Raw genomic sequence first — 26,723 nt, forward strand, 5'->3', positions numbered from 1 at the left:
ACTGTTTATCTTTCATGTCACTTCTAACGGTGTGGTTTTGCAGTTTCATATTTACAACAATTTAGAAACGAATTCTATATACTACAATCATGTCAACACCTTTGAGCAAACTTATTCCCGATCTTTCCAAGCTCGATGCAATTGATGGAAAGAATTATAGAAGGTGGTCCCAAAGAATCTTGATATTCTTCGAGCAACTTGATCTTGACTTCGTGCTACTCAAGCCACCATCTACCATGCCGCCAACCCCAGTTGTCGGTAATGACATGGATGTGGTTCTGAATGATGATGCCTTAGCAACTGTCACCGCCGCTCTCGCTACCTACAAGAAATATGAGAAAGACAACAAAATGGTGCGAGGACATCTGCTCATTCACATGTCAAATAAACTGTTTGATATGTTTCTTAGAGAAATGAGTGCCAAGGCAATATGGGACACTCTCGAGAAAAAGTATGGTGCGGACGATGCGGGCATCAAGAAGTACGTTGTCGACGAATGGCTCAAATTCCAGATGACAGGCGACAAACCGATAATGGATCAAGTCCATGACTATGAGAACTTAGTCGCCGATATCATCGCCAAAGGCATGCAAATATATGAGGTATTGTATGCAAATGTTCTCATTGGGAAGCTGCCCAAGTCCTGGTCTGACTACCTTAACTCTCTTAAGCAAAAGAAGAGAGAAATTTTGCTTGAAGAGCTCGTGGGCCATATGAAGATTGAATAAGCCAACCGTTTGAAAAATAAACTTACTAATTCTATGAGTAATTTATCTTTTAGAGCTAACTTGGTTGAGTCTAAATTCAAGAAGATCATGAAACGTGGGAATCAAGACAAGAAAATAAAATCCTAGAAGGCTACTAACTTCAAGAAGTCAGGAAAGGCAAAACCTGAAGGAAAAAGGCTCAAGTGTTATGTCTGCAGTTTACCCGGACACAAAGCTTACCAATGCCAACACTTCTCAGACCGCCAGAATGAAAACAAGCCACAGATGCACGTTGTAGAAGAAGATGATTAAATCATTGATGCGGTGGTCTCAGAAGTCAATCTAGTGGAAAACTGTTCTGAATGGGTTGTTGACACTAGCACTTTAAAGCATTTCTATGCAAGGAATGAGTTTTTCACCGAATTCGAGGATAGGAACGTAGGTGAACATGTGTACATGGGGAACTCTAGCAGCTCTGAAGTGATAGGCAAAGGCAAGATTTTACTCAAGCTGACCTCTGGTAAAACTCTGGCTTTAAATATGTTATGTATGTACCTGCCTTGCGTAAAAATTTGATAAGTGGTAGGCTTCTGAATAAGGCAGCATTAAGTTAGTTTTTGAGGCAGATAAACTTGTACTTTCCCGAAATGGTGATTATGTTGGGAAAAGGGTTTTTAAGCAATGGTTTATTTGTCATAGAAACTCAATTTAATGAAAATAAAGCTACCACTTCTTCTTATATTGTTGAATCCATTTATATGTGGCATGCTAGATTAGGACACGTGAATATTCATGTTTTTAAAGAAATTGATAAATATGAATGTTCTGCCTAAACTAGATACAACTAGCTTTAACAAATGTGAAATTTGTGTAGAAGCTAAGCATACTAGATCTCACTTTAAGACTGTTTCTAATATAAAGATTGAGCTGTTAGAACTCATTGATACTGATCTAGCATATTTAGAAACACTGAAAGTAAAAGAGGAAAACACTACTACATAGCTTTTGTAGATGATTGCTCAAGATATACAAAAGTTTATCTCCTAAGGACTAAAGATGAAGCTGAAAACTTCTTTCTTATTTATAAGGTAGAAGTTGAAAATCAGTTAGATAGAGAATCAAACGGGTTAGATCTGATAGATGTGGTGAATATGGATCTAATTTCTTAAAAGATATTTGTGAAAAGAATGGCATAATTCATGAAACTTCAGCCCCTTATTTTCCTCAATAGAATGGTATAGTCAAAAGGGAAAATAGAACTTTAAAAAAGATGATGAATTATTTACTAATAAGTTCAGGGTTATCTAATAACATGTGGGGGGAAGCCATTCTATCGGTAACTCATATCTTGAATCGAGTTCCTCATAAGAAATTAGATTCTACCCCATATAAATTGTGGAAAGGATACGCTTCTAATTTACAATACCTAAAAGTGTGGGGGTGTCTGGCCAAAGTGGGTTTACCAGACTTTAAGAAGTCCACCATCGGACCTAAAACCGTTGATGCAGGTTTTATAGGGTATGCTATAAATAGTGTTGCATATAGATTCATGCTTTTGCAAGATTATTATTTTTGTGAGTCAAGAGATGTTGTTTTCTTTGAAAATACTTTTCCTTTAAAGGAACCGAGAATAAATGTCGAAACACAAATAGAATATATTCCATCCACTTCTTCTAGTATTCCTGCTAGGTCTTCTCAACAAAATGATTTCGAGCCTAGAAGAAGTAAAAGGCAAAGAGTTGAAACCTCTTTTGGACCATACTTTATTACTTCCTTTATTTTTAAGATAAATGATTTAGAGTCCATTTCAGATCCTATAGCTCAAATTGTTCTGTTAGATGAGGATCCTAAAACTTTTGAAGAAGCTATAAGATCTATCAATGCTAGTTTCTAGAAAAGCGCTATTAATGATGAACTAGAATCGATAATGTCTAATCATACTTGGGAATTAGTTGACTTGCCTAAGGGATTCAAACCAATCTGCAATAAATGGGTCTTCCGGAAGAAACTGAGGTCAGATGGTTTGATTCAGCGGTACAAGGTAAGGTTAGTCGTCAAAGGGTTCACTCAAAGGTTTGGTTTAGACTACTTTGATACATACTCTCCCGTTATGAAAATCTCAACGATTCATGCATTATTTTTGCTAGCCTCTATTAATGAGTTGCAGGTACATTAAATGGATGTTAAGACTACTTTCTTGAATGAGGATCTGGATGAGAAGATTTACATGGAGCAACCACTAGGTTTTGAAGCACCTGGTATGAAGGCAAAGTCTGTAGACTTAAAAAGACACTTTATGGACTTAAGCAGGCTCCTAAACAGTGGTATGGAAATTTCATAAAACTATTCTTAGTTTTGGTTTTTTGTGAATGGTTCGGATGCTTGTGTGTATTCGAAGATGTTTGGCACTGAATGTGTCATCATAGCTTGTATGTTGATGACATGTTGATTTTCAGTTCTAATTGAGTCCATTAACAAAGTTAAGAGTTTTTGTCCACAAAGTTTGAGATGACAAATTTGGGAGAAGTAGATGTAATCTTAGGAGTCAAAGTTACCAAAAGTGAAAAGGGATTTTCTTTAAGTCAAGCACATTATATAGAGAAAGTGCTAAAGAAATTTGACATGTCGTCCCTGTTCGAACTCCTTATGACCCTAGCATATATCTTGCTAAGAATAAAGGAAGTAGCGTTTCCCAAACGAATATGCTAAATTAATTAGAAGCTTAATGTTCTTAATGAACTATACTCGGCCTGATATTGCTTATGCTATGAGTAGACTGAGTAGATATACTCATAATCCGAGTGATGAATACTGGATTGCTCTTAAACGCTTACTGAAGTATCTTAAGGGTACTTTGGATTAGAAACTTGAGTTCGTTGGCTTTCTTGTGGTACTGGAAGGATATTATGATGCCAACTGGGTTTCTGATAATGATGAGGTAAGCTCTATGAGCGAGTATGTTTTTACTTTGGGTGGAGCAGCAATCTCGTGGAAATCATCAAAGCAGACTTGTATTGCTTGTTCTACCATACAGTCAGAGTTTATAGATCTTGACCTAGTTGGCAAGAAGTCGAGTAGCTCAGAAGCTTGTTAGCAAATATTCTGTTGTAGGGAAGACCGACTCCTCCAGTTTCATTGTTGTGTGATTCACAAGCTGCGATATGTGTGGCTAAGAACCAAGCTTACAATGGTAAAAAGACATATTCGCATAAGACATGAATAAGTTAGACACTTAATAAAGAATGAAGTGCTCTCTTTAGAGTATGTGAAGTCGGAAAGGAACCTAGCAGATCCACTTACCAAGGTTAAGTCGGAAGCTGGTCCTAGATTTGTCGAGGGGGATGGTCTCAAGCCCATTGGTTGAGGAATTCATGGTGGATACCCAACTTAGTTATCTAAGTTCCATGTGGTCAAACAAACCATGGAAAGACTCATAGTGCACATTTCTACTGCCTATCCCTATGAATAATGTGCATGCCTAGGAGCTTAAGTGCTCTTAATAAATTCATAGCCCAGGCTTTGGGTGTCTTAGTGAGAAAGATTTAATGAATTTACCGATTTTGGCTGAATATCTATTCTTAATAAGTTCATAACCCAGAGTGAGTGGGTTTTCCAAGTGAGAAGGAAATAATGAACTTACCGACAGAAAGGGTAAGTTTGTTAAACTCTTAATAAATTTAAATCCAAGTATTTGGATGGTTCTAGTGAGAAGAACTTATTGTATTTACCGATAATGTGGTTGAATATTTATTCTTAATGACTTCTTAGCCCAGAGTTTGGGTGGTTCATTAATAATGAACTTGAAGAAGTCACCCTACCCTTTGTGAGGTTGAGCTATTATAAAAGCTCTTAATTATTTCATATCTATTTTAAAGGGTGGTTTATGTCGAGATAAACTTGATGAAATAACCTATGTAAGTGAGAAGGGTTAGCCACCTTCTATGAAAAATGTTGGGTCATTTTTCTAGCACACTTACTAGAATCATGAGGTGAGATGGCCAATATATACTTTTGTATATATATCTTACACATCGAGGACTTAGGTGGATGAAGAGGTTAGTTATGTTTTGAGTTTACCCACATCTTAGAAAGTTTCATACTAGTTTCACATATCTAAGAGATGATTGCTCATCATCACTATGTACTAGTTCCAGATACGTTCACTAGTGCTTAAGTAACTAATCTCGCTATTGCTCTTCTGGAAAGTTTATTTTCGAGTTTTAGAAGAATTCTTTCATATTAGTGGGGAATGTTGGTAATGCTCAATCCACATAGTATTGGACACTATTAGGAATGATATTTATGGTTTTGATTTCCCACTTTCTTGTTAAGTGAAAGAGAACAAGAGGGACCCTGGACGCGGCTCGACTCGGCACGGCTCGGCTCGGGGTCATGGTCGTGGTAATACGTGTCTTCGACACGTCCGCGCGGATACTATCTTTTTAGAGAAAATTCTTGAGGAATTTCTTTTTGAAAGAAACAAATGGAAAAATGTACAAACATATTGTTGTTCATTTTAAAATTAATGTTTATCTTTCTTGGCAGTGCTAACGGTGTAAGTATTATCGAACTTGACTCAAAATCATGAATTGATGCTCGTAAAAACTCGAAAGACTTGAAAAGAAAAAAAATCTAAACGAAATATAATATAAAATATTTCTCCATCGAGGTATTGTTTAGTCTCTAGAATAACACGATATGGCCTACATGTTTCCTTTCTATCTGTTTCTGTAATGATGCAACTGTCAACTGATGACTTTGTTTTGTAAGTTTTGCTACAAAAGGGTTTGCTTTGTCCGGTAGGATTTCAAATGTCAAAGTTATACTGAATGGTGGCCAAATGTACTTACGTGGACATGATGGATATTTTTCATTGTATTCTATCGTTTATCTCTTCTTATGCATATTGCTGATTGAAATCCCATATGTTTTAGTTATTTACTTTTTCCTTTCCTTGCCCTTTCAATGTTGTTTTTACATACAAACTAAGTGCAAGAATCTTAAACACTCAACCAATTTAGTCCTTATGGATAGCAAGACTTCAATACAAGAAAACCCAACGAAGATGGTATTTTTTCCGGAAAGAGAATTAGTTCTCATTCGGCATTGATGGGAAGAGGTACAGAAGCAGCAGGTGTTGGTAGTCCATGAGCAGGACACAACAATGAAACATGAAAATTGGATGGCCGTTTGTGGTCTCGGGTAACTCAAGCTCATATGCAATTGGTCCAACTTACTGGACAACTTTGTAACGCCCAAAGAACGAAGAGATAGCTTGACATACTTTCAATGTGTTAGAGATTGCTGGCGGTAAGGTTGTAAATGCAGGAAGACAATCATCAATCTAAAAGATGTGACGTCTATGAGTATCAGCTTGCAGTTCTTTTGATTTTAAGCTTTGACGAGTTGTCTTTTAAAATATTCATCATAGTACCACGTTCAAGGAGTCGATGTTCAAGGTTAAAATGTGAGTTTTTGCCAGGAACGGATAGAGATAACTGCAGGAGGGTCCCGACCATATACTAAAGGGTGGTGCCAGTGGAGGATGTTGGGGAAACCGGGTTATTTCCCACGAACGTAGTTTCAAAATTGACCTAAAATGTCAAGATCAAAACCACCAAAGGTTGCACAGCAGATAAACCCGTCAAACTATTGAATATGAAACACAATAGAAAACTAAATAAAAATAATAGAGAGACATACCAAATTTACGAGGTTCGACGAGAATATCGTCTTCTCCTCGGCACCACACCGGATGAGAACTTCACTATCAACAAATATTACAACAAAGGAATCTTTAGAATTCCCAAAGTGAGAGAATGAAGAAAAAAGAGGAAGAGAGAACTTGTTTTTGGGATGATTTCTATGAAATACTTAGGCCTATTTATAGTTGAGTTTTAAGGACTAAAATAAAATATGAAATTCTCATATGCAAAGTTGGTCACCCTACCAAAGATGATTTTTTCAATAAGTTGGCCACCAACCAAGATGAATTTTCCAATAAGTTAGCTACCAACCAAGATGAATTTTTCACTTACCAAATTTGATTTCAAGCTAAACATAACAAAATCTCCACCTTGGCTTGAAGTTACCAAGCCTACTCAACTTCTTAAACTCCCCAAATTTGATGTTGCCTCTAATTGTGCACAAGCGTGACACACCCGAAGGTGTTCATAATTTCAGGATGTTAATCAAGTTCAAATTAAACTCCCCAAATTTGATGTTGTGCCTCTAATGTGCTCACAAGCGTGACACACCCGAAGGTGTTCATAATTTCAGGATGTTAATCAAGTTCAAACTATGATTGAACTTGATTACTGTTACCACCTTGGTTATCATATCTGTAGGATTTTTGCTGTTGTAATTTTCTGAAGTAGAATCTTTCCTTCTTCAAGATCTCCCACACAGGTGATACCTCACATCGATATGCTTAGTCCTTTAATGGTAGACTTGATTTTCGCTAAGTGAATAGCGTTATGACTATCACAATAGAGACTAATGTGACTTTGAACAACTCCCAAGTCTTCCATCAACCCATTAAGCCAAATCGCTTCCTTCACATCCTCTAAAAACTACCATGTATTCTGCCTCTGTAGTAGACAAAGCCACCGTAGATTGCAAAGTAGACTTTCAACTTACTGGGGCTTAGCAAGAGTAAACAATACCCAGTATTGGTCGACGTTTATCCAAATCACCAGCATAGTCGGAATCAACATATCCAACCACACTGGCCAAGTGCTTTATCTGTTCAAAAACTAAACCAACATCCACAGTTTGTTGGAGATACCGTAGAATCCATTTCACAGGTTGTCAATGTCCTGTCAATGTCCTTTTCCAGGATCATGCATGTACCTGGTCACAACTCCAATGCTTGTGAAATGCCAGGACGCATATACATTGCATACATCAAGCTCCCAACTACATTAGTATATGGAACTTTTGCCATATACTCTCGTTCTTCGTTAGTTTCAGGAGATAACTGAGAACTAAGTTTTAAATAAGAAGCTAGTGGGATACTTACATGTTTGGTATTTTCATTCATGCCAAAACATTGTAATACCTTTCTCAGATACTGCTTTTGAGTTAAACAAAGATGATTCAACTGAGCCTTTGATTTATATCTCTCCTTTTGAATCTTCGAAGCGATCAACATATCGTCAACGTACAAGAGAAGATAAAAGAAAGATCCATCTTTGACCTTTTGTAAATACATATAATGATCATATTTTCTTATAGTGTACTTTTGTCTCCTCATAAAGCTATCAAATCACTTGTACCACTACCTCAGAGATTGCTTCAATCCATATAGATATTTGTTCAGCTTACAACATATTTCTCAAACCACCATCTTTGTATCCTTCTGGCTGCGTCATATAGATCTCCTCTTCTAAATCACCATGTATGAAAGTCGTCTTTCCATCAAGTTGAGCTAGCTCCAAATTCAACTGTGCTACTAAGGCCAACAATATTCTAATGGAGGAATATTTCACAACAGGGGAAAATAATTCATTGTAGTCGATTTCCTCCTTTTGAGCGTAGCCTTTAGCTACCAACCTTTCCTTGCAGCAAACATCTTTCTTGCTATGAGATCCATCTTTCTTTGCAATTACCCACTTGCATCCAATTGCTCTTTTACCTTTCTGTAATTGTACAAATTTACAAGTGTTGTTCTTTTGGAGAGATTGCATTTATTCATCCATGAAACTTTTCCACTTATTACTTTTCAAGCTTTGTATTGATTCTTGGTAAGTGATAGAGATATCATCAACAACAACTGGAAGAGCATAGGCCACCATATCAACAAATCGAGCAGGTCTACGAATTTCTCTCCCAAGCCTTGTAACTGCAAGTGATTCTGGAGTCTCCAATGGTTCTTGCATTTGAACCTCTACATCTTCTGATTCTTCTATTCGATTTGAAGAATCAGCTGCATTAACTTCTGGGATCATCGTCTGCTGAAACTTTACCTGTTTTGGAGTATGCTCCACCTACTTCGGAGTACTAATTGTCTGGACAGCTTCATTTGTTACCTTTTTTACTATGGCAGATTCATCAAAGGTAACATCTCTGCTATAAATCATCTTCTTGGTGTCTAAACACCAAAGGTAGAATCCCTTCACTCCATGGGTGATTTCCATAAAGAAAACCTTCTTTGCTCTCGGATCAATCTTAGATTCCTTCACGTGATAATAAGCAGTAGATCTAAATACATGTAAGGAATCATAATCAGTAGCAGGTTTTCCAAACTATACCTCCAATAGTTTTTTTCTCTCATCGCTGATGATGGCAGACGATTGATGAGATGGCCAGCATGTTAGAGTATGCCCAAGACCATTTTATTGAATAAAGGCATTGCCACTATTATTTTCAGTATATATGTGTTTAACATAAACTGGAAGATATAAGTTCATATAATGACATAATTGTTATTATTAAAAGATCCCTAGTCAAGTATTATTATGGGCATGGACAATAATAATACACTTAAGACTAACATGTTATTGATTGATGACAACGAGTTGTCATTGACATAGAGATGTCAGAATTGATACATGATTATTGTTGTTAGAGAACAAGTATTGGATTGACCCCCATGAGCAATGTTTGGATTATTATGTGACAATCATAACATTGCTCATGGTGATGACTATATGTATGATCCTCAGACTTGAGAATCAATATCCCAACATATATTGTGTATGTTTGATGCAGCTAAACAAGTCCGTAACTGGTTGCTCTATAAAGACTGTTTTGAATATATCTCATATATGTAGTGGGTGTGTATGAGTAAGATAGGATTTGTCATTCATACATAATAGGAAATATATCACAAGCCACTTGTTGAGTAAGACTAGAAACGCAGGTCATGCTCGAATAACTTGATATGAGATATCATAACTATTCGTTAATTAAAGTCTATTCTAGATATCAAGAAACAATAGATGGGCTATACAAGTGTGACTATTCTAAGACTTGTGCTAATTCTATATATAAAGGACATAAGGATATAATACATGAAAGAGTTAATCACCAAGATGACATGTCGAATCATATTTTCCTGTAACTTAGGTGACAATGATATATTACTAGATGTCACTCATTGTATGTAATATTAGAATTATTCTAATAATTACTGCTAACGTTAGAAGAACCTACAGGGTCACACCTAGGATTGAAACGAGCAAAGATGTAAATTTTTTGTATGTTACTAAAATATATCTAGAGTTAATAAATATATTTTTAATAATCCCGAATATTTAATTTCAATTAATTAAATATAGATTTAATTAATTTGAATAATAAATCCATAATATGATTAGGGTAACTTGGATATAAAATGATTATTAAATTCCAATTAATTAAATATAGATTTAATTAATTTGAAATAATAAAACCCTAATATGATTAGGGTAACTTAGCTATAAAAGGGTGTGTTAGGTCTAGCAGCCGGTTTAGAACATATACACAAAACCTTCAGCCATTTTCTCTCAAAACACTTTGGGGGAAGAAAATTGCTCTCAATTGGGTGAACTGATAGAGGCCGAGAAGTGTTTTCGTGGAGGCTTACGATTCGAAAGATCTATACCACCAGTAGTCATTGTTGTCCTTGTTGTTTTTCAAGGGACCCATTGTAAGTATTCGCATCCCTTCCTCCCAATTTTAGTTTTTCGTACTTGGATCGCTGGTGAGACAGTCGAGTTTGTTTCTGCTACGCCATGGGGTGCGCTGACGATCCCAACAGTGGCATCATAGCTACTTGTACGATTGAATTTGGGTTAAATTTTTGGTTGATGCGATATGTATGAGATGCATGTTCTAGTTTATCGATTTCAGAACTATGTTGATATATTATTCAAATCGTAACCGCAACGATTAATATGTTAATTGTTAATATGATTTTCAATCGGTTTGTTGTTGGATGATCTGTGGGGTGCGATAGCAGATCGCGTTTGGAAGTGGAACAATGGTTGTTCGATGCAGAAAACATTCGGGATTGAAAATCCCAAAAGCACGATTTGTTGATAATTGTTATCAAATCATGAAGTTTTCCCATGGAAACAGAAGTACTGTTTTTCAAAAAAAATCCCACCGGCTGTAGGGGCTCCACCCCTAGACCCTGCAAGGGGCTTCTCCCCTTGACCCCTCATCAGCAGTACAAATTGAATGCCCATATTAAAAAATTTATTATTATTTTTTGAACAAGATGTAAGAACGTGTATATATATATGATATGTTTGTTTTGCACGGTGTTTGACATGCATGGTTATAACCCTTGTTCACTTTATAATGGTTTAATTTGAAATACGGTCTGCGAGCCGTGCCTTTCTATATCTCTTTTGTATTTCTCTTCTCATCTTACTCCCTCGTATGTAAAACGAGTTTCTTTTAAAATTGTAAACCTGTGAAGATTCACAAGGAGCAAAAGAATGGAGAGAATATACCTAGAGAGCATTCTTAGGCTTTAGGGTTCTTAGTTCTCCCATTAGCTTAGGATGGGCCACCTTAATCATTGTTTTGGGCTATAACCATTGCATCTTATTTATTGCTATATTTGTTATGTATGCAATGCATCAAATGATAAAATAAGAATAAATATTGATGAGATCAATAAGGGCCTAATTTTAAAACGAACAATGATGAGATAATTACGCAAATCCCTCTTTATAATCTAAGTTAACTTAACCGTCTAATATTTAACCTCGTTAAGGCTTTGATCGATATGTGGGGTTTGCCAAAGTATTGGCACATAAATCTATCTTGGTTAAATGAGAAGAATAAGCAAGTGATATTCACGTTGAAATATTGCTAATAACTTAGCTAGGTTATTCTAATAGGATTAGAAACCTTGAGGTTAAATATTTGGATAAGTCATGAGATGACTTGAACAAAAGTTGTTCACCAAAATGAGGAGTTACATGAGATGTAACTAGTCAAGTGTTACTTACCTAAATAATCAATATCCTAAAAGAAAAGCCAAAGTTGATTTAGGAAATTGATGTATTATGGATCCTCACCACTAGAAAAATTTTCGTTGAATTTTTTGAAATTAAAATAAAGAGGGTTTTTTAATTTTGAATAAAATAGTGGAGTAATTTGTAAATAATTCCTATTTATAAATTTTAATTCGGTAAATTTACTTACTTTAATATTTCCATTGTTGTAGATTTAATGGAAAACAATACTTTATCACTGCGATCACTCCTTGAGAAGGATAAACTTAATGGCATAAACTTCCTTGACTGGTTTCGTAATTTGAGAATTGTTCTCAAACAGGAAAGGAAGGAATATGTCATTGAGGAACATGCTCCTGATGAAGCGACAACTAATGCTTCAAAAGATGACAAAGACAAATTCAAGAAACATATGGATGATATGTTAGATGTTGGATGTCTAGTGCTTGCCACCATGACTCTTGAGCTTCAGAAGCAACATGAGGACATGGTTGCATATGAGATGATTCAAAATCTCAAAGAAATATATGAAGGGAAAGAACGTCAAGAGAGATATGAGACCTCTAAAGCTCTATTTCAATACAAAATGGCAGAGGGAACTCCTGTAGGAGCTCATGTAATCAAGATGATGGGTTACATCCAAACGTTGGAAAAGCTGAGATTTCCTCTCAAAGATGAATTGGCTACCGTTGTTATCCTGCAATCGTTGCCAGATAGTTTTAGCCAATTTGTCCTTAATTTCAACATGAATGAAATTAACAAGACTTTACCACAGTTACTTGGCATGTTACTAACTGCTGAGAGTAACATGAAAAAGGTTGGACCTAAGCCCATTCTGATGGTCCACAAGGACAAAGGAAAGGAAAGAAAAGGTAGTGGAAAAGTCTAAGGGCAATGGTAAGACCAAACAAAAAGGGAAAAATGCATTGAAACCCAAGAGGGGAGTTAGCAAAGAAGGAAAATGTTTCTATTGCGATAAGACCGGACACTGGAAGAGAAACTGCCATGTTTACCTTGAAGAGGTCAAAAAGGCAAAAGAAAACAGAACGTTTGTTTCATGTATTTATGTTATTGATAATTTGTCAACATCTACTCTTAGGTATTAGATACCGGTTGTGGTTCTCATATTTGTACTTTTGTACAGGGACTGCAAAAGAGAAGGAATCTGGCTAAAGGAGACGTTGACCTATGAGTGGGAAATAGAGCAAGAGTTGCTGAATTATCTATAGGGACATATGTTTTATCTTTGCCTAGTGGACTTGATTTAAATTTAGAGGATTATTATTATGTGCCTAGTTTGACTAAGAACATTATTTCTATTTCATGTTTGGACAAGATTGGTTTTGAGATTATTATTAAGAATAATTGTTGTTCTTTTATCTCGATATTGTTTTTTATGGTTTGACACAATTGGTTAATGGTCTCTATATTTTGGATCAAGAAAACACCATTTATAATATAAATACTAAGAGATCAAAAACAAATGACTCGAATCAAACTTATCTTTGGCATTGTCGTTTAGGCCATATAAGTGAGAAACACATATTAAAACTCCATAAAGATGGATTCTTAGATTCATTTGTTTTCGAACAATATGATATATGCGAATCTTGCTTGTTGGGAAAAATTATTAAAGTTCATTTTAATAGTAAAGGTGAGCGAGAAAGTGATTTATTGGGGTTAATATATAGTGATGTATGTAGACCAATGAATACACAAGCCAGAGGTGGATTCCATTACTTCATTACTTTTACCGATGACTTCAGTCGGTATGGGTATATTAATCTTAAGTGCCATAAATCTGAAGCCCTTGAAAAGTTTATGGAATTTAAAAATGAAGTACAAAATCAACTAGGAAAGAGTATTAAGGCACTTAGATCAGATCCAGGTGGAGAATACTTAAGCATAGAGTCTGATGAACTCCTGAAAGAATGTGGGATTGTCTCAAACCTTACACCACCTGGTACACTACAGTGGAATGGAGTTTCTGAAAGAAGAAATCGAACACTATTAGACATGGTTCGATCGATGATGAGTCATAGTGATCTTCCGAATTCTTTTTGGGGACATGCACTTGAAACATCCGCTTTCACACTAAATCGTGTTTCATCTAAATCGGTTCAAAAGACACCATACGAGATATAGACTAAGAAACGTCTCAGTATGTTTATGAAGATTTGGGGTTATGAAGCTTATGTAAAACATCAGATGTCTACAAATCTCGAACCTAAATCTCACAAGTGTATATTTGTTGGATATCCTAAAGAAACTAAGGGATACTATTTCTTCAACCCTAACGAGAACAAAGTGATTGTTGCTCGAACATGAGTTTTTCTCAAAAGAGAATTTCTCTCAAAGAAAGGGAAGGGTAGAAATATTGAACTTGGAGAAGTTCAAGAGCAACAGATAAATGAACCTGAAGTTGAGCATGTTTCACAAGTTGTTGAGGAGCATTCAATAGATTTAGAAACATAATCACTGCGTAGATCCACAAGAGAACATCGTGCACCTGAGAGATTTGGATTTCTCGTTACGACACATGGAGATGTTCTTCTTATAGATCAAGATGAGCCCATGACTTATCAAGAGGAAGTGTCTAGCCCAGTCTTTGAGAAATGGCTTGAAGCCAAGACATCTGAGATGGATTCCATGTCAGTAAACCAAGTATGGACTTTGGTTAAACCACCTGGTCAAACCTATAGGGTGTAAATGGGTTTTCAAGAAGAAAACTGACATAGATGGTAATATACAAACATACAAGGAGCGATTATTCGCTAAAGGTTTTTGACAAGTTCATGGTGCAGACTATGACGAAATATTCTCCCCTTAATGGAAAACTTGATGTGGATGTGTATATGACACAACCAGAAGGTTTTGTCTTTCCAGGAATACTGGAAAGGTTTGTAAGCTACAAAGGTCTATTATGGGCTAAGCAAGCTTCTCGAAGCTGGAATCTTCGTTTCAATGATGCAATCAAAGAGTTTGGCTTTATCAGAAATGAGATGAGCCTTGTGTTTATAAGAAGGCTAGTGGGAGCATTGTTTCTTTCCTAATCTTGTATGTAGATGACATACTCATCATAGGAAATGATATACCTACTTTACAGTCTATTAAGACTTGGTTAAGTAGTTGTTTTTCTATGAAAGATTTGGCTGAGGCAACGTATATCTTAGGAGTTAAGATCTATAGAGATAGATCAAGACGACTTCTAGGTCTGAGTCAAAGTACATATAGACAAAGTACTGAAAAGGTTCAGTATGGAAGAATCCAAGAAAGGATTTTGCCTATAAGACATGGCATTTCTCTTTCTAAGGAAATGTGTCCTTCAACTCCACTAGAAAGATAATGAATGAATAAGATTCCATATGCTTCAGCTATTGGTTCTATAATGTATGCCATGATATGTACTCGACCAGATGTATCGTATTCTCTAAGCATGATGAGTCTATATCAAGCAAACCCTGGTGAAAATCACTGGGTTACGATTAAAAATATCCTTAAGTACTTAAGAAAAACTTAGGATAAATTTCGTGTTTATTGAGGGGAGAAAGAACTTAGTATAAAAGGTTATATTGATGCCAGCTTCCAAACTGACAAGGATGACTCATGATTGCAATCGGGTTTTGTGTTTTATCTTAATGGAGGTGCTGTGAGCTGGAAAAATTCGAAGCAAAACACAGTAGTTGATTCTACAACAGAGGAAGAATACATTGCAGCCAGTGAAACAATAAAAGAGGTTGTTTGGATCAAGAAGTTCATATCGGAATTAGGGGTTGTTCCCAGCATACCAGATGTTGTAGAACTCCATTGTGACATTGTGACAATAATAGAGCCATTGCATAAGCAAAGGAACCCAAATCTCATCAACGATCCAAACATATTCTTAGGCACTTTCATCTCATTCGAGAGATCATTGATCGAGGAGATGTGGAAATATGTAGAGTACACACGGATAACAACATTGTTGATCCCTTGACGAATCCTCTTACACAGCAGAGGCATGATCGTCACACCGAGTCACTCGGTATTAGATATGTGAGTGATTGGTCTTAGTGCTAGTGGGAGATTGTTAGAGTATGCCCAAAGACCAATTATATGATGATTGTAATATACTTTATTTATCGATTTATTGAATAAAGGCATTACCACTATTATTTTCATTTATATATGTGTTTAACATAAACTGGAGATAATAAAGTCCATACATAATTGTTATTATTAAAAGATCCCTAGTCAAGTATATTATGGGCATGGACAATAATAATACGCTTAAGATAACATGTTATTGATTGATGACAACGAGTTGTCATTGACATAGAGATGTCAAAATTGATACATGATCATGAATTCGATTGACCCGTCATGAGCATATGTCTTGGATTATTATGTGACAGTCATAACATTGCTCATGGTGATGACTATATGTATGATCCTCAAACTTGAGATCAATATTATCCCAACATATATTGTTGTATGTTTTGATGCAGCTAAACAAGCTCTGTAACTGGTTGCTCTATAAAGACTGTTATTGAATAGATCTCATATATGTAGTGGGTGTGTATGATTAAGATAGGATTGTCCTTCCTACATAATAGGAATATATCACAGGCCACTTGATTGAGTAAAATTAGAAACGCATGGCCATGCTTGAACAAGTTGATATGAGATGTCATAAACTATTCGTTATTTAAAGTCTACTCTAAATATCAAGAAACAATAGATGGGCTATACAAGTGTGACTATTCTAAGACTTGTGCCTATTCTAGATATAAGGACATAAGGATGTAATACATGAAAGAGTTAATCACCAAGATGATATGTCGAATCATATTTTCTTGTAACTTAGGTGACAATGATATATTGCTAGATGTCACTCATTGTATGTAATATTAGAATTGTTCTAATAATTACTGCTAACGTTACATAACCTACAGGGTCACACCTAGGATTGAAATGAGCAAAGATGTAAAATTTTTGTATATTATTAAAATATATCTAGAGTTAATTAAATATATGTTTTAATAATCCGAATATTTAATTTCAATTAATTAAATATAGATTTAATTAATTTGAAATAATAAAATCCTAATATGATTAGGGTAACTGGATATAAAAGTATTATTAAATTCTAATTAATTAATATAGATTTAATTAATTTGAAATAATAAAACCCTAATATGATTAGGGTAACTTGGCTATAAAAGGGTATGTTAGGTTTAGCAGCCGTTTTAGAATACACACACAAAACCTTCAGCCATTTTTCTCTCAAAACAATTTTGGGGAAGAAAATTATTGCTCTCAATTGGGTGAACTGAGTAGAGGCCGAGACGTGATTTCGTGGAGGCTTACAATTCGAACCGATCTATACAACCAGTAGGCATTGTTGTCCTTGTTGTTTTTCAAGGAACCCGTTGTAAGAATTCACATCCCTTCCTCCCGATTTCAGTTCTTCGTACTTGGATCGCTGGTGAGACCGTCGAGTTTTGTTTCCGCTACGCCATGGGGTGCTCCAACGGTCCCAACACAGCATATGTCATAGCCTCAACCCAAAAATGCCTTACTTAACCCAGCATTAGACAACATACATCAAACTTTCTCCAATAGTGTTCGATTCATACACTCTGCCACCTCATTCTGTTGTGGTGTATTTCTAACAGTGAAGGTGGAACAATACCATACTCATGGCAAACGTCAAAGAATGTGACACTTTTATATTCTCCTCCATTCTCCGTCCTAAGACGTTTGATCTTTCTACCAGTCTAGTTCTCGATCATATTTTTCCATTTAAGGAAAATTCGAAGTACTGCATCTTTAGACTTCATCGGATACACCCAAAATCTTCTAGAAAAGTCATATACAAAAGTTACAAAATAATGGTTTCCTCCCAAAGACGGGTGTCTTTGAAGGACCCCATACATCTGAGTGAATATAATCCACAATACCTTTTGTATTATGTATATTGGTGCCAAAATTCACTCTCTTCTGCATTCCCATAACACAATGCTCGTAAAAGTTTAATTTGCAAGCCTTTGTACCTTTCAACAATCCTTTCTTTTCCAAAATTTGCAAGGATTTCTCTCCAGCATGTCCCAACCGCATATGCCACAACTGGGTTGTGTCCAAATCATCACCTCCGGAAGCTTCTACAACTGCTCCAATAATTGTACTACATTGTTAGTAATACAAATTATTTTTCCCGATGCCTTTCAACATCGCAAGTGCGTCAGATGTGACTTTTAAAACTCCATCTCTCATAGTGACTACTGAGCCTTTGGATTCCAAGGCTCCCAACAAGATGAGATTTTTCTTCAAATCGGGCACGTACCGCACATCAGTTAGAACTCTGGTTGATCCATCTTGATTCTTGAATCGAATTGAACCTATCATAATAGTGTTACACGCATTATCATTGCCCATATAAACAACTCTTTGCATTTAGTTCTACTAAATCGGAGAACCACTTCTGATTAGGGGACATATGATAGGTACAACTCGAATCTAATATCCACTCATCTGAATGGAATGTTGTTGCTGAAGTAACCAATGATATGTCAGAATCATTTGCATCATGCTCTGCAACACATGCATCTGGAGCAGCTTTTCCTTTCTTCTTCAGCTTCGGACAATCTTCCTTCCAATGGCCTTTCTCATGACAAAAGGCACATTCATCTTTTCCCAGTCTGGATTTTGACTTTGATATTCCTCTACACTTTTGTTTTTAACTTTTTGAGCGACCTCTTGCCACCATGGCCTCTGCTCCTTCGTACTTGCTCTCCTTCTTGGTTTTCTTCCTGATCTCATAACTATACAAAGCAGCAGTTACATCTTTAAGGGTAACATTATCCTTACCATGAAGTAACGTTGTCTCAATGTGCTCAAATTCATCTGGAAGAGATGACAACAACATCAAAGCCAAATCTTTATCTTTGAAGGTTTCATCCATGCCTAATAAGTCTGTCACTAGCTCATTGAACGCAGTGATATGTTCATTCATACTGTAGCCTAGTTGATAATCAAATCTGAACAATCTTTTCTTTATGTGGAGACAATTCTGAGAGTTTTTCTTTAGTAATTTTTCCTCCAATGCTTTCCACATCTTACTTGCAGAAGTCTCGTTCTTGTAGCCATACTTCTGCTCCCTGGAAAAATAAGATCGAATCGTGTTGCATGCCATACAACTGATTGTTCTCCATTCTTTCTCCTCCATATATTCGGGCTTTTCTTCCTCAATGGCAATGTCTACACCTTGTTGGAATAAAGCGTCTAACACCTCACCTTGCCACATGTTAAAATTATCGCATCCATCGAACAACTTCACCAAGAAATTTGCATTTGACATCCTCCTCCTCACTGGTCCAGATGAAGAGCTTGATGTCTCAACTGATCCGTATTTGGCATTTTAATTCTAACAACAATATTCAATAGAACGAACTGTATCTTTTCAGCAACAGGACCACGAGGATAACCTCAACTGAAGCTCAGATGCCAATTATTGGGGAAACCGGGTTATTTCCCACACGAACATAGTTTCGAAATTGACCTAAAATGTCAAGATCAAAACCACCAAAGGTTGCACAGCGGATAAACCCGTCAAATTATTGAATATTGAAACACAATGGAAAATCAAATAAAAAACAATAAAAGAGAGAACACACCAAATTTACGAGGTTCTACGAGAATATCGTCTACTGCTCGGGCACCACACCGGATGATAACTTCACTATCAACAAATATTACAACAAATAGAATTCTTTAGAATTCCCAAAGTGAGAGAATGAAGAAAACAAGAGGAATAGAGAAATTGTTTTTGGGATGATTTCTAATGAAATACATAGGTCTATTTATAGTTGAGTTTTAAGGACTAAACTTATAAATAACCTAATATTTTATGGACCAAAGATGAAATTCCCATATGCAAAGTTGGCCACTTACCAAATATGAATTTTCCAATAAGTTGGCCACCAACTAAGATGAATTTTCCAATAAGTTGGCCACCAACCAAGATGAATTTTCCAACTTGCCAAATTTGATTTCAAGCCAAACATAACAAATCTCCACCTTTACTTGAAGTTACCAAGCCTACTCAACTTCTTCAACTCCCCAAATTTGATATTGTGCCTCTAATTGCACTCACAAGCGCCACACACCCGAAGGTATTCATACTTTCAGGATGTTAATCAAGTTCAAACAATGATTGAACTTGATTACTGTTACCACCTTGGTCATCATATATGCAGGATTTTCTAATGTTGCAATTTTCTGAAGTAGAATATTTCCTTCTTCAAAGATCTCTCGCACAAAGTGATACCTCACATCGATATGCTTAGTCCTTGAATGTTAAACTTGATTTTTCGCTAAGTGAATAGCGCTCTGACTGTCACAATAGAGACTAATGTGACTTTGAACAACTCCCAAGTCTTCCATCAACCCATTAATCCAAATTTTGTCTTTCATAGCCTCTGAAACTGCCATGTATTCTGCCTCTGCAGTAGACAAAGCCACCGTAGATTGTAAACTAGACTTCCAACTTGCTGAGGCTTTAGCAAGAGTAAACAAATACCCAATAGTTGATCGACATTTATCCAAATCACTAGCATAGTCGGAATCAACATATCCAACCACACACTGGCCAAGTGCTTCATCATGTTAAAAAACTAAATCAACATCCACAGTTTGTTGGAGATACCGTGGAATCTATTTCACAGGTTATCAATGTCCTTTCCCAGGATCATGCATGTACCTGCTCATAACTCCAATTGCTTGTGAAATGTCAGGACGCGTACACACCATTGCATACATCAAGCTCCCAACTGCATTAGCATATGGAACTTTTGCTATATACTCGTTCTTTGTTAGTTTTAGGAGATAACTGAGAACTAAGTTTCAAATAAGAAGCTAGTGGGATACTTATATGTTTTGTATTTTCATTCATGCCAAAACATTGTAATACCTTTCTCAGATATTGCTTCTAAGTTAAACAAAGCTTCCCTCTTTGTCTATCTCTGCTTATCTCTATACTAAGAATCTTCTTGGCCTCACCTAGATCTTTCATCTCAAACTCATGATTTAACTGAGCCTTTAATTTGTCTATCTCCTTTTGACTCTTCGAAGCGATCATTATATCGTCAACGTACAAGAGAAGATAAATGAAAGATCTATCTTTGAGCTTTTACAAATACACATAATGATCATATTTGCTTCTAGTGTACTTTTGCCTCCTCATAAAGCTATAAAATCGCTTTTACCATTACCTCGGAGATTACTTCAATCCATATAGAGATTTGTTCAGCTTACAAACATATTTCTCACAACCACCATCTTTATAACCTTCTCGTTGCGTCATATAGATCTCCTCTTCTAAATCACCGTGCAAGAAAGTTTTCTTTACATCAAGTTGAGCTAGCTCCAAATTCAACTGTGCTACTAAGGCCAACAATATTCTAATGGAGGAATGTTTCACAACAGGGGAAAATACTTTATTGTAGTCGATTCCCTCCTTTTAAGCGTAGCCTTTAGCTATTAACCTTGCCTTGTAGCGAACATCTTTCTTGCTATGAGATCCATCTTTATTTGCAGATACCCACTTGCATCCAATTTCTCTTTTACCTTTCAGTAATTATGCCAGTTTCCAAGTGTTATTCTTTTGGAGAGATTGTATTTCTTTATCCATGGCACTTTTCCACTTATCACTTTCCAAGCTTTGTATTCTTCTTGGTAAGTGATAGGGATATCATCATCAACAACTGGAAGAGCATAGGCCACCATATCAATAAATCGAGCAAGTTTACGAATTTCTCTCCTTTTCCTTGTAACTGTAAGTGGTTCTGGTGTCTTCAATGGTTCTTGGGTTTGAACCTCTTCATCTTCTGATTCTTATATTGGATTTGAAGAATCATCTGCAACAACTTCTGGGATCATCGTCTGTTGAAACTCCACCTGTTTTGGAGTATGCTCCACCTGTTGCAGAGTACTACTTATCTGGACAGCTTCATTTGTTACCTTCTTTACTAGGGCAGATTCATCAAAGGTAACATCTCTGCTATAAATTATCTTCTTGGTGTCTAAACACCAAAGGCGGAATCCCTTCACTCTATGGGTGATTCCCATAAAAAGATCCTTCTTTGCTCTCGGATCAAGCTTAGATTCATTCACATGATAATAAGTAGTGGATTTATATACATGTAAGGAATCATAATCAGTAGTAGATTTTTCAGACCATACCTCCAATGGTGTTTTTCCTCCTATCGTTGATGATGATAGATAATTAAAGAGATGGCCAGCATATGTCACAGCCTTAGCCCAAAATGCCTTACTTAACCCAGTATTAGACAACATACATCAAACTTTCTCCAATAGTGTTCGATTCATACACTCTGTCACCCCATTTTATTGTGGTGTATTTCTAACAGTGAAGTGTCGAACAATACCATATTCATGGTAAACTTCAAAGAATGGGCCACTTTTATATTCCCCTCTATTCTCTGTCCTAAGACGTTTGATCTTTCTACTAGTTTGGTTCTCGATCATATTTTTCCATTTAAGGAAAATTCGAAGCACTTCATCTTTAACTTCGTCGGATACACCCAAACTCTTCTGGAAAAGTCATTACAAAAGTTACAAAATAATGGTTTTTCCCAAAGACGGTGTCTTTGAAGGACCCCATACATATGAGTGAATATAATCCATAATACTTTTTGTATTATGTATATTGGTGCCAAAATTCACTCTCTTCTGCTTTCCCAGAACAAAATGCTCGTAAAAGTTCAATTTGCAAGCCTTTGCACATTTCAACAATCCTTTCTTTGCCAAAATTTGCAAGGATTTCTCTCCAGCATGTCCCAACCGCACATGCCACAACTGGGTTGTGTCCAAATCATCACCTCTGGAAGCTGCTGTAACTGCTCCAATAATTGTACTACCTTGGTAGTAATACAAATTATTTTTCCTGATGCCCTTCATCATCACAAGTGTGCCAGATGTAACTTTTAAAACTCCATCTCTCATAGTGACTACTGAGCCTTTGGATTCCAAGGCTCCCAACGAGATGAGATTTTTCTTCAAATTGGGCACGTATCGGACATCAGTTAGAACTGTGGTTGATCCATCTTGATTCTTCAATCGAATTGAACATATCCCAACAGTTTTAGAGGCTTTATCATTGCCCATATAAACAACTCCTACATTTAGTTCTACTAAATTAGAGAACCACTCCCGATTAGGGGACATATGATGGGTACAACTCGAATCTAATATCCACTCATCTGAATGGAATGTTGTTGATGAATCAACCAATGATATGTCAGAATCATTTGCATCATGCTCTTCAACACATGCATCTGGAGCAGCTTTTCCTTTCTTCTTCAGCTTCGAACAATCTTTCTTCCAATGGCCTTTCTCATGACAAAAGTCACATTCATCTTTTTCCAGTCTGGACTTCGACTTTGATCTCCCTCTCCCCTTTGGCTTTTGACTTTTTGAGTGACCTCTTGCCACCATGGCCTCTGCTCTTCGTACTTGCTCTCCTTCTTGGTTTTCTTCCTGGCTCATAACTATACAAGCACAGTTACATCTTTAAGGGTAACATTATCCTTACCATGAAGTAACGTTGTCTCAATGTGCTCAAATTCATCTAGAAGAGATGACAACAACATTAAAGCCAAATCTTCATCTTTGAAGGTTTCATCCATGCCCAATAAGTCTGCCACTAGCTCATTGAACGCAGTGATGTGTTCATTCATATTGGTGCCTGGTTGATAATCAAATATGAACAATCTTTTCTTCATATGGAGAGGATTCTAAGAGCTTTTCTTTAGGAATTTTTCCTCCAATGCTTTCCACATCTTACTTGCAAAAGTCTCGTTCTTATAGCCATACTTCTGCTCCTTGGAAAGACAAGATCGAATCGTGTTGCATGTCAAACGATTGATTGTTCCTCATTCTTTCTCCTCCATATATTCGGCCTTTGCTTCCTCAATGGCGATACCTAGACCTTGTTGGAATAAAGCGTCTAACACCTCGCCTTGTCACATGCCAAAATGACTAGATCCATCGAACAACTCCACTGAGAAATTTGCACTTGACATCATCCTCCTCACCGGTCCAGATGAAGAGCTTGATGTCTCAATTGATCCGTATTTTGGCATTTTAATTCTAAAGAATAATATTCAATAGCACGAACTGTATCTTTTCAGCAACAGGAGTATGAGGATAACCTCAACCGAAGCTCTGATGCCAATTGTTGGGGAAACCGAGTTATTTCCCACACGAACGTAGTTTCAAAATTGACCTAAAATGTTAAGATCAAAAACCACCAAAGGTTGCACAACGGATAAACCCGTCAAACTATTGAATATTGAAACACGATTTGAAAACCGAATAAAAAACCATAAAGGAGAGAACACTCCAAATTTACGAGGTTCGACGAGAATATCGTCTACTCCTCGGGCACCACAGCGGATGATAACTTCACTGTCAACAAATATTACAACAAATGAAATTCTTTAGAATTCCCAAAGTGAGAGATTGGAGAAAATAAGAGGAATAGAGAACTTGTTTTTGGGATTATTTCTAATGAAATACTTAGGCATATTTGTAGTTTAGTTTTAAAGACTAAACTTATAAATAACCTAATATTTTAGGGACCAAAGATGAAATTCCCATATGCAAAGTTGGTCATCTACCAAAGATGAATTTTCCAATAAGTTGGCCACCAACCAAGATGAATTTTCCAACTTGCCAAATTTGATTTAAAGCCAAACATAACAAAGGAATGGTAACCAGTATTAAAGGAGAATTCAGCTCAGGATAAGTCATTACTCCAAGTTCGTTGCTACACTTGAGCAAAACATCTGAGGTAAATTTCAAGGCACCTTTTAATCATTTCCATTTGGCAGTCAGATTCGGGATGATAGGCGGTACCCATCCGAAGCTTGGTGGTGTTGCTTACCCGAAAAAGTTCTTTCCGGAAAGCACTGAGGAAAACCATATAGCAGTCTAATAAAATCGATTTTGGGGGACTATTTAGCCTCACTATTTCCTTGCAAAAAGTTTCAGCAACAGATTTGGCAGTATAAAGGTTAGAGAGGAATAAAATGAGAGATGGTCCACGACCTCTGATATAATGTCATAGCCACCAGATCGAGGAAGTCCAAAAATAAAATCCAGTGAAATGTCTTCCCATGTTTGAGCAGGTATAGGTAATGGTTGCAAGAAGCAAGCTGGTGTTAATGCTTTATATTTGGCTTGTTTTCACCGATGGAAGCAACTTGAGTGGCTACGGGATCGGTATTAGGTGAAACAAATCTTGTTGTAGTTGAAGTGGCTTAGCAGATAAATAGGTGATGGTCATAATGGATCAACCTGCTCTGGTACCAAACTGGTAGGAACTTCAGAATTTTATTAGATGAAATGTAATTTATTTACAAACTGAGTGCAATAATCTTAAACACTTATCTACCCTGTTTAAAATAAAATAAACAAGAAAATATTTAAATCCAAGATTCCTAAAGCTTTGAAAAAATAACAAAACAGCGCAGGTAGTGAAAATCTTACTGAAATGTGCTGAACATGCAGAACTGCCCTAAAAATCCTGAAACTGTAGACAACAGATGGAGACCATTACCTTCTTTATTGTAAACTCCTAACCCACGTGAGCTTCCTGTGACTACTTTATTTGTTTCTAAAATATGTCTTAATAGGAGATGTCGCATCATACTGTGGTGTTTTGCTTCCTTAATATAAATGCCTATAGTTACTATGTACCATCAGGGACTCATTTGATTGAAGTAGTTGCAATGGGCTATTTCTTTTCTCCAGTAAGCTTTTTATTTCTCACCAGTCTCTTGACTTTCCATGTAGTTATTCTTGTGTTTTTCATTTCCCCTTTAACATTGATTTATTTTAAACTTTCTTGGGTTCGAGTCGATGTTAGTGCCAGAAACCCGGGCAAGGTACATGCAGCCTTGACAGAGAACAAGAGGGGTCTCAGCGAATTGGTTTTAAAGCCATTGAGAAATGAACAATATTATGAGGTTGAGTAACCTTTTGGTATTCATGTTTATGTTTCCTTTTGCTTTTAAGTTGTTATCTATGGTTTTGCCTCATATTTATGTTTATGTTGCAAGCTAGGGAACCTTTCTCCATAAAGTCTCTTCTGAAAAGTCCAATGGGTCTCATGTTGGGATTTATGATGGTGGTTGCATTTTTTATGCCCAAATTAGTGGAAAACATGGGTGAAGTACTCTTATCACTAGTTGAGTTGTATTTCCAACTTTCTCATGTGACTACCTCTACCTTCCCCTCATGACAGTTAGCTGAAAATCCTATGTTCAAGTATTTGTGTCTAACTATATCATATTAGATATGTATTTATTCATATCTGACACTCCCACCTGAATTCGAGTAACACAGTAAAAAACTGCTCTTCTCAAAGGGTAGCTTGAAATGTAAGTTTTTACTAATTTTATTTTCAACATATTGTTTGTTCCAATAGATCCCGAAGAAATGAGACGAGCTCACGAGGAAATGAGAGGCCAAGGAGCTCATTCTATGTCTACTTTGCTACCTGGAGGTGTGAGGAATTAAGTGATTTGATCAGGAACCATAAACTCTATGGTTGGTAGATGCGAAGGGATGGTTCAAAAGTCAAGCTTGGACGGTTGGTATTCTTCCTTACCCCAATCTTCATTGCTTGCTTGATAAAACAATGGACGTCGATATCCTTTGATTTCCTTTGAGCCATCTCAAATTCCTTTTGTAGTTATGAATCCTTCACATTTTCCTACTTTAACTTGTTTTACCACCTATTCGTTACTTGACAATCTTTGAACTAGAGAATTATCAACTTTTGAGGAACATAGAATTATTTCAGAATTATATATATATATTATAGCTATTATATCTTATTTATCAATTGATTAATTCAGATCAAAAACTGCATATACTTATTGTAAGGACGACTCTTCCAATTAATTTATCAGCTAGATGATGGGCAATGGTGTGATGACCAAGATTTGCTTCAAAGACATGCTGTTAATTTTTTCCGCAAGTTATTCACTTCTACAAA

The 26,723-nt window shown here is 36.3% G+C and overlaps 1 protein-coding gene across 1 annotated transcript; it reads left to right on the plus strand.

The window, feature by feature from the left end:
• Nucleotides 1–533: 533 nt before the first annotated feature.
• On the plus strand, nucleotides 534–26,242 carry LOC120132365 (ER membrane protein complex subunit 7 homolog). Its single transcript, XM_039149147.1, has 6 exons — nucleotides 534–646; nucleotides 5,478–5,582; nucleotides 25,410–25,472; nucleotides 25,572–25,694; nucleotides 25,787–25,890; nucleotides 26,151–26,242. The coding sequence occupies exons 1-6, from the start codon at nucleotides 534–536 to the stop codon at nucleotides 26,240–26,242; spliced, it is 600 nt and encodes a 199-aa protein (XP_039005078.1).
• Nucleotides 26,243–26,723: the final 481 nt, after the last annotated feature.

This window comes from Hibiscus syriacus, unplaced genomic scaffold (genome assembly GCF_006381635.1).
Source record: "Hibiscus syriacus cultivar Baekdansim isolate YM2019G1 unplaced genomic scaffold, ASM638163v2 tig00001728_pilon, whole genome shotgun sequence".
Classification (NCBI taxonomy): domain Eukaryota; kingdom Viridiplantae; phylum Streptophyta; class Magnoliopsida; order Malvales; family Malvaceae; genus Hibiscus; species Hibiscus syriacus.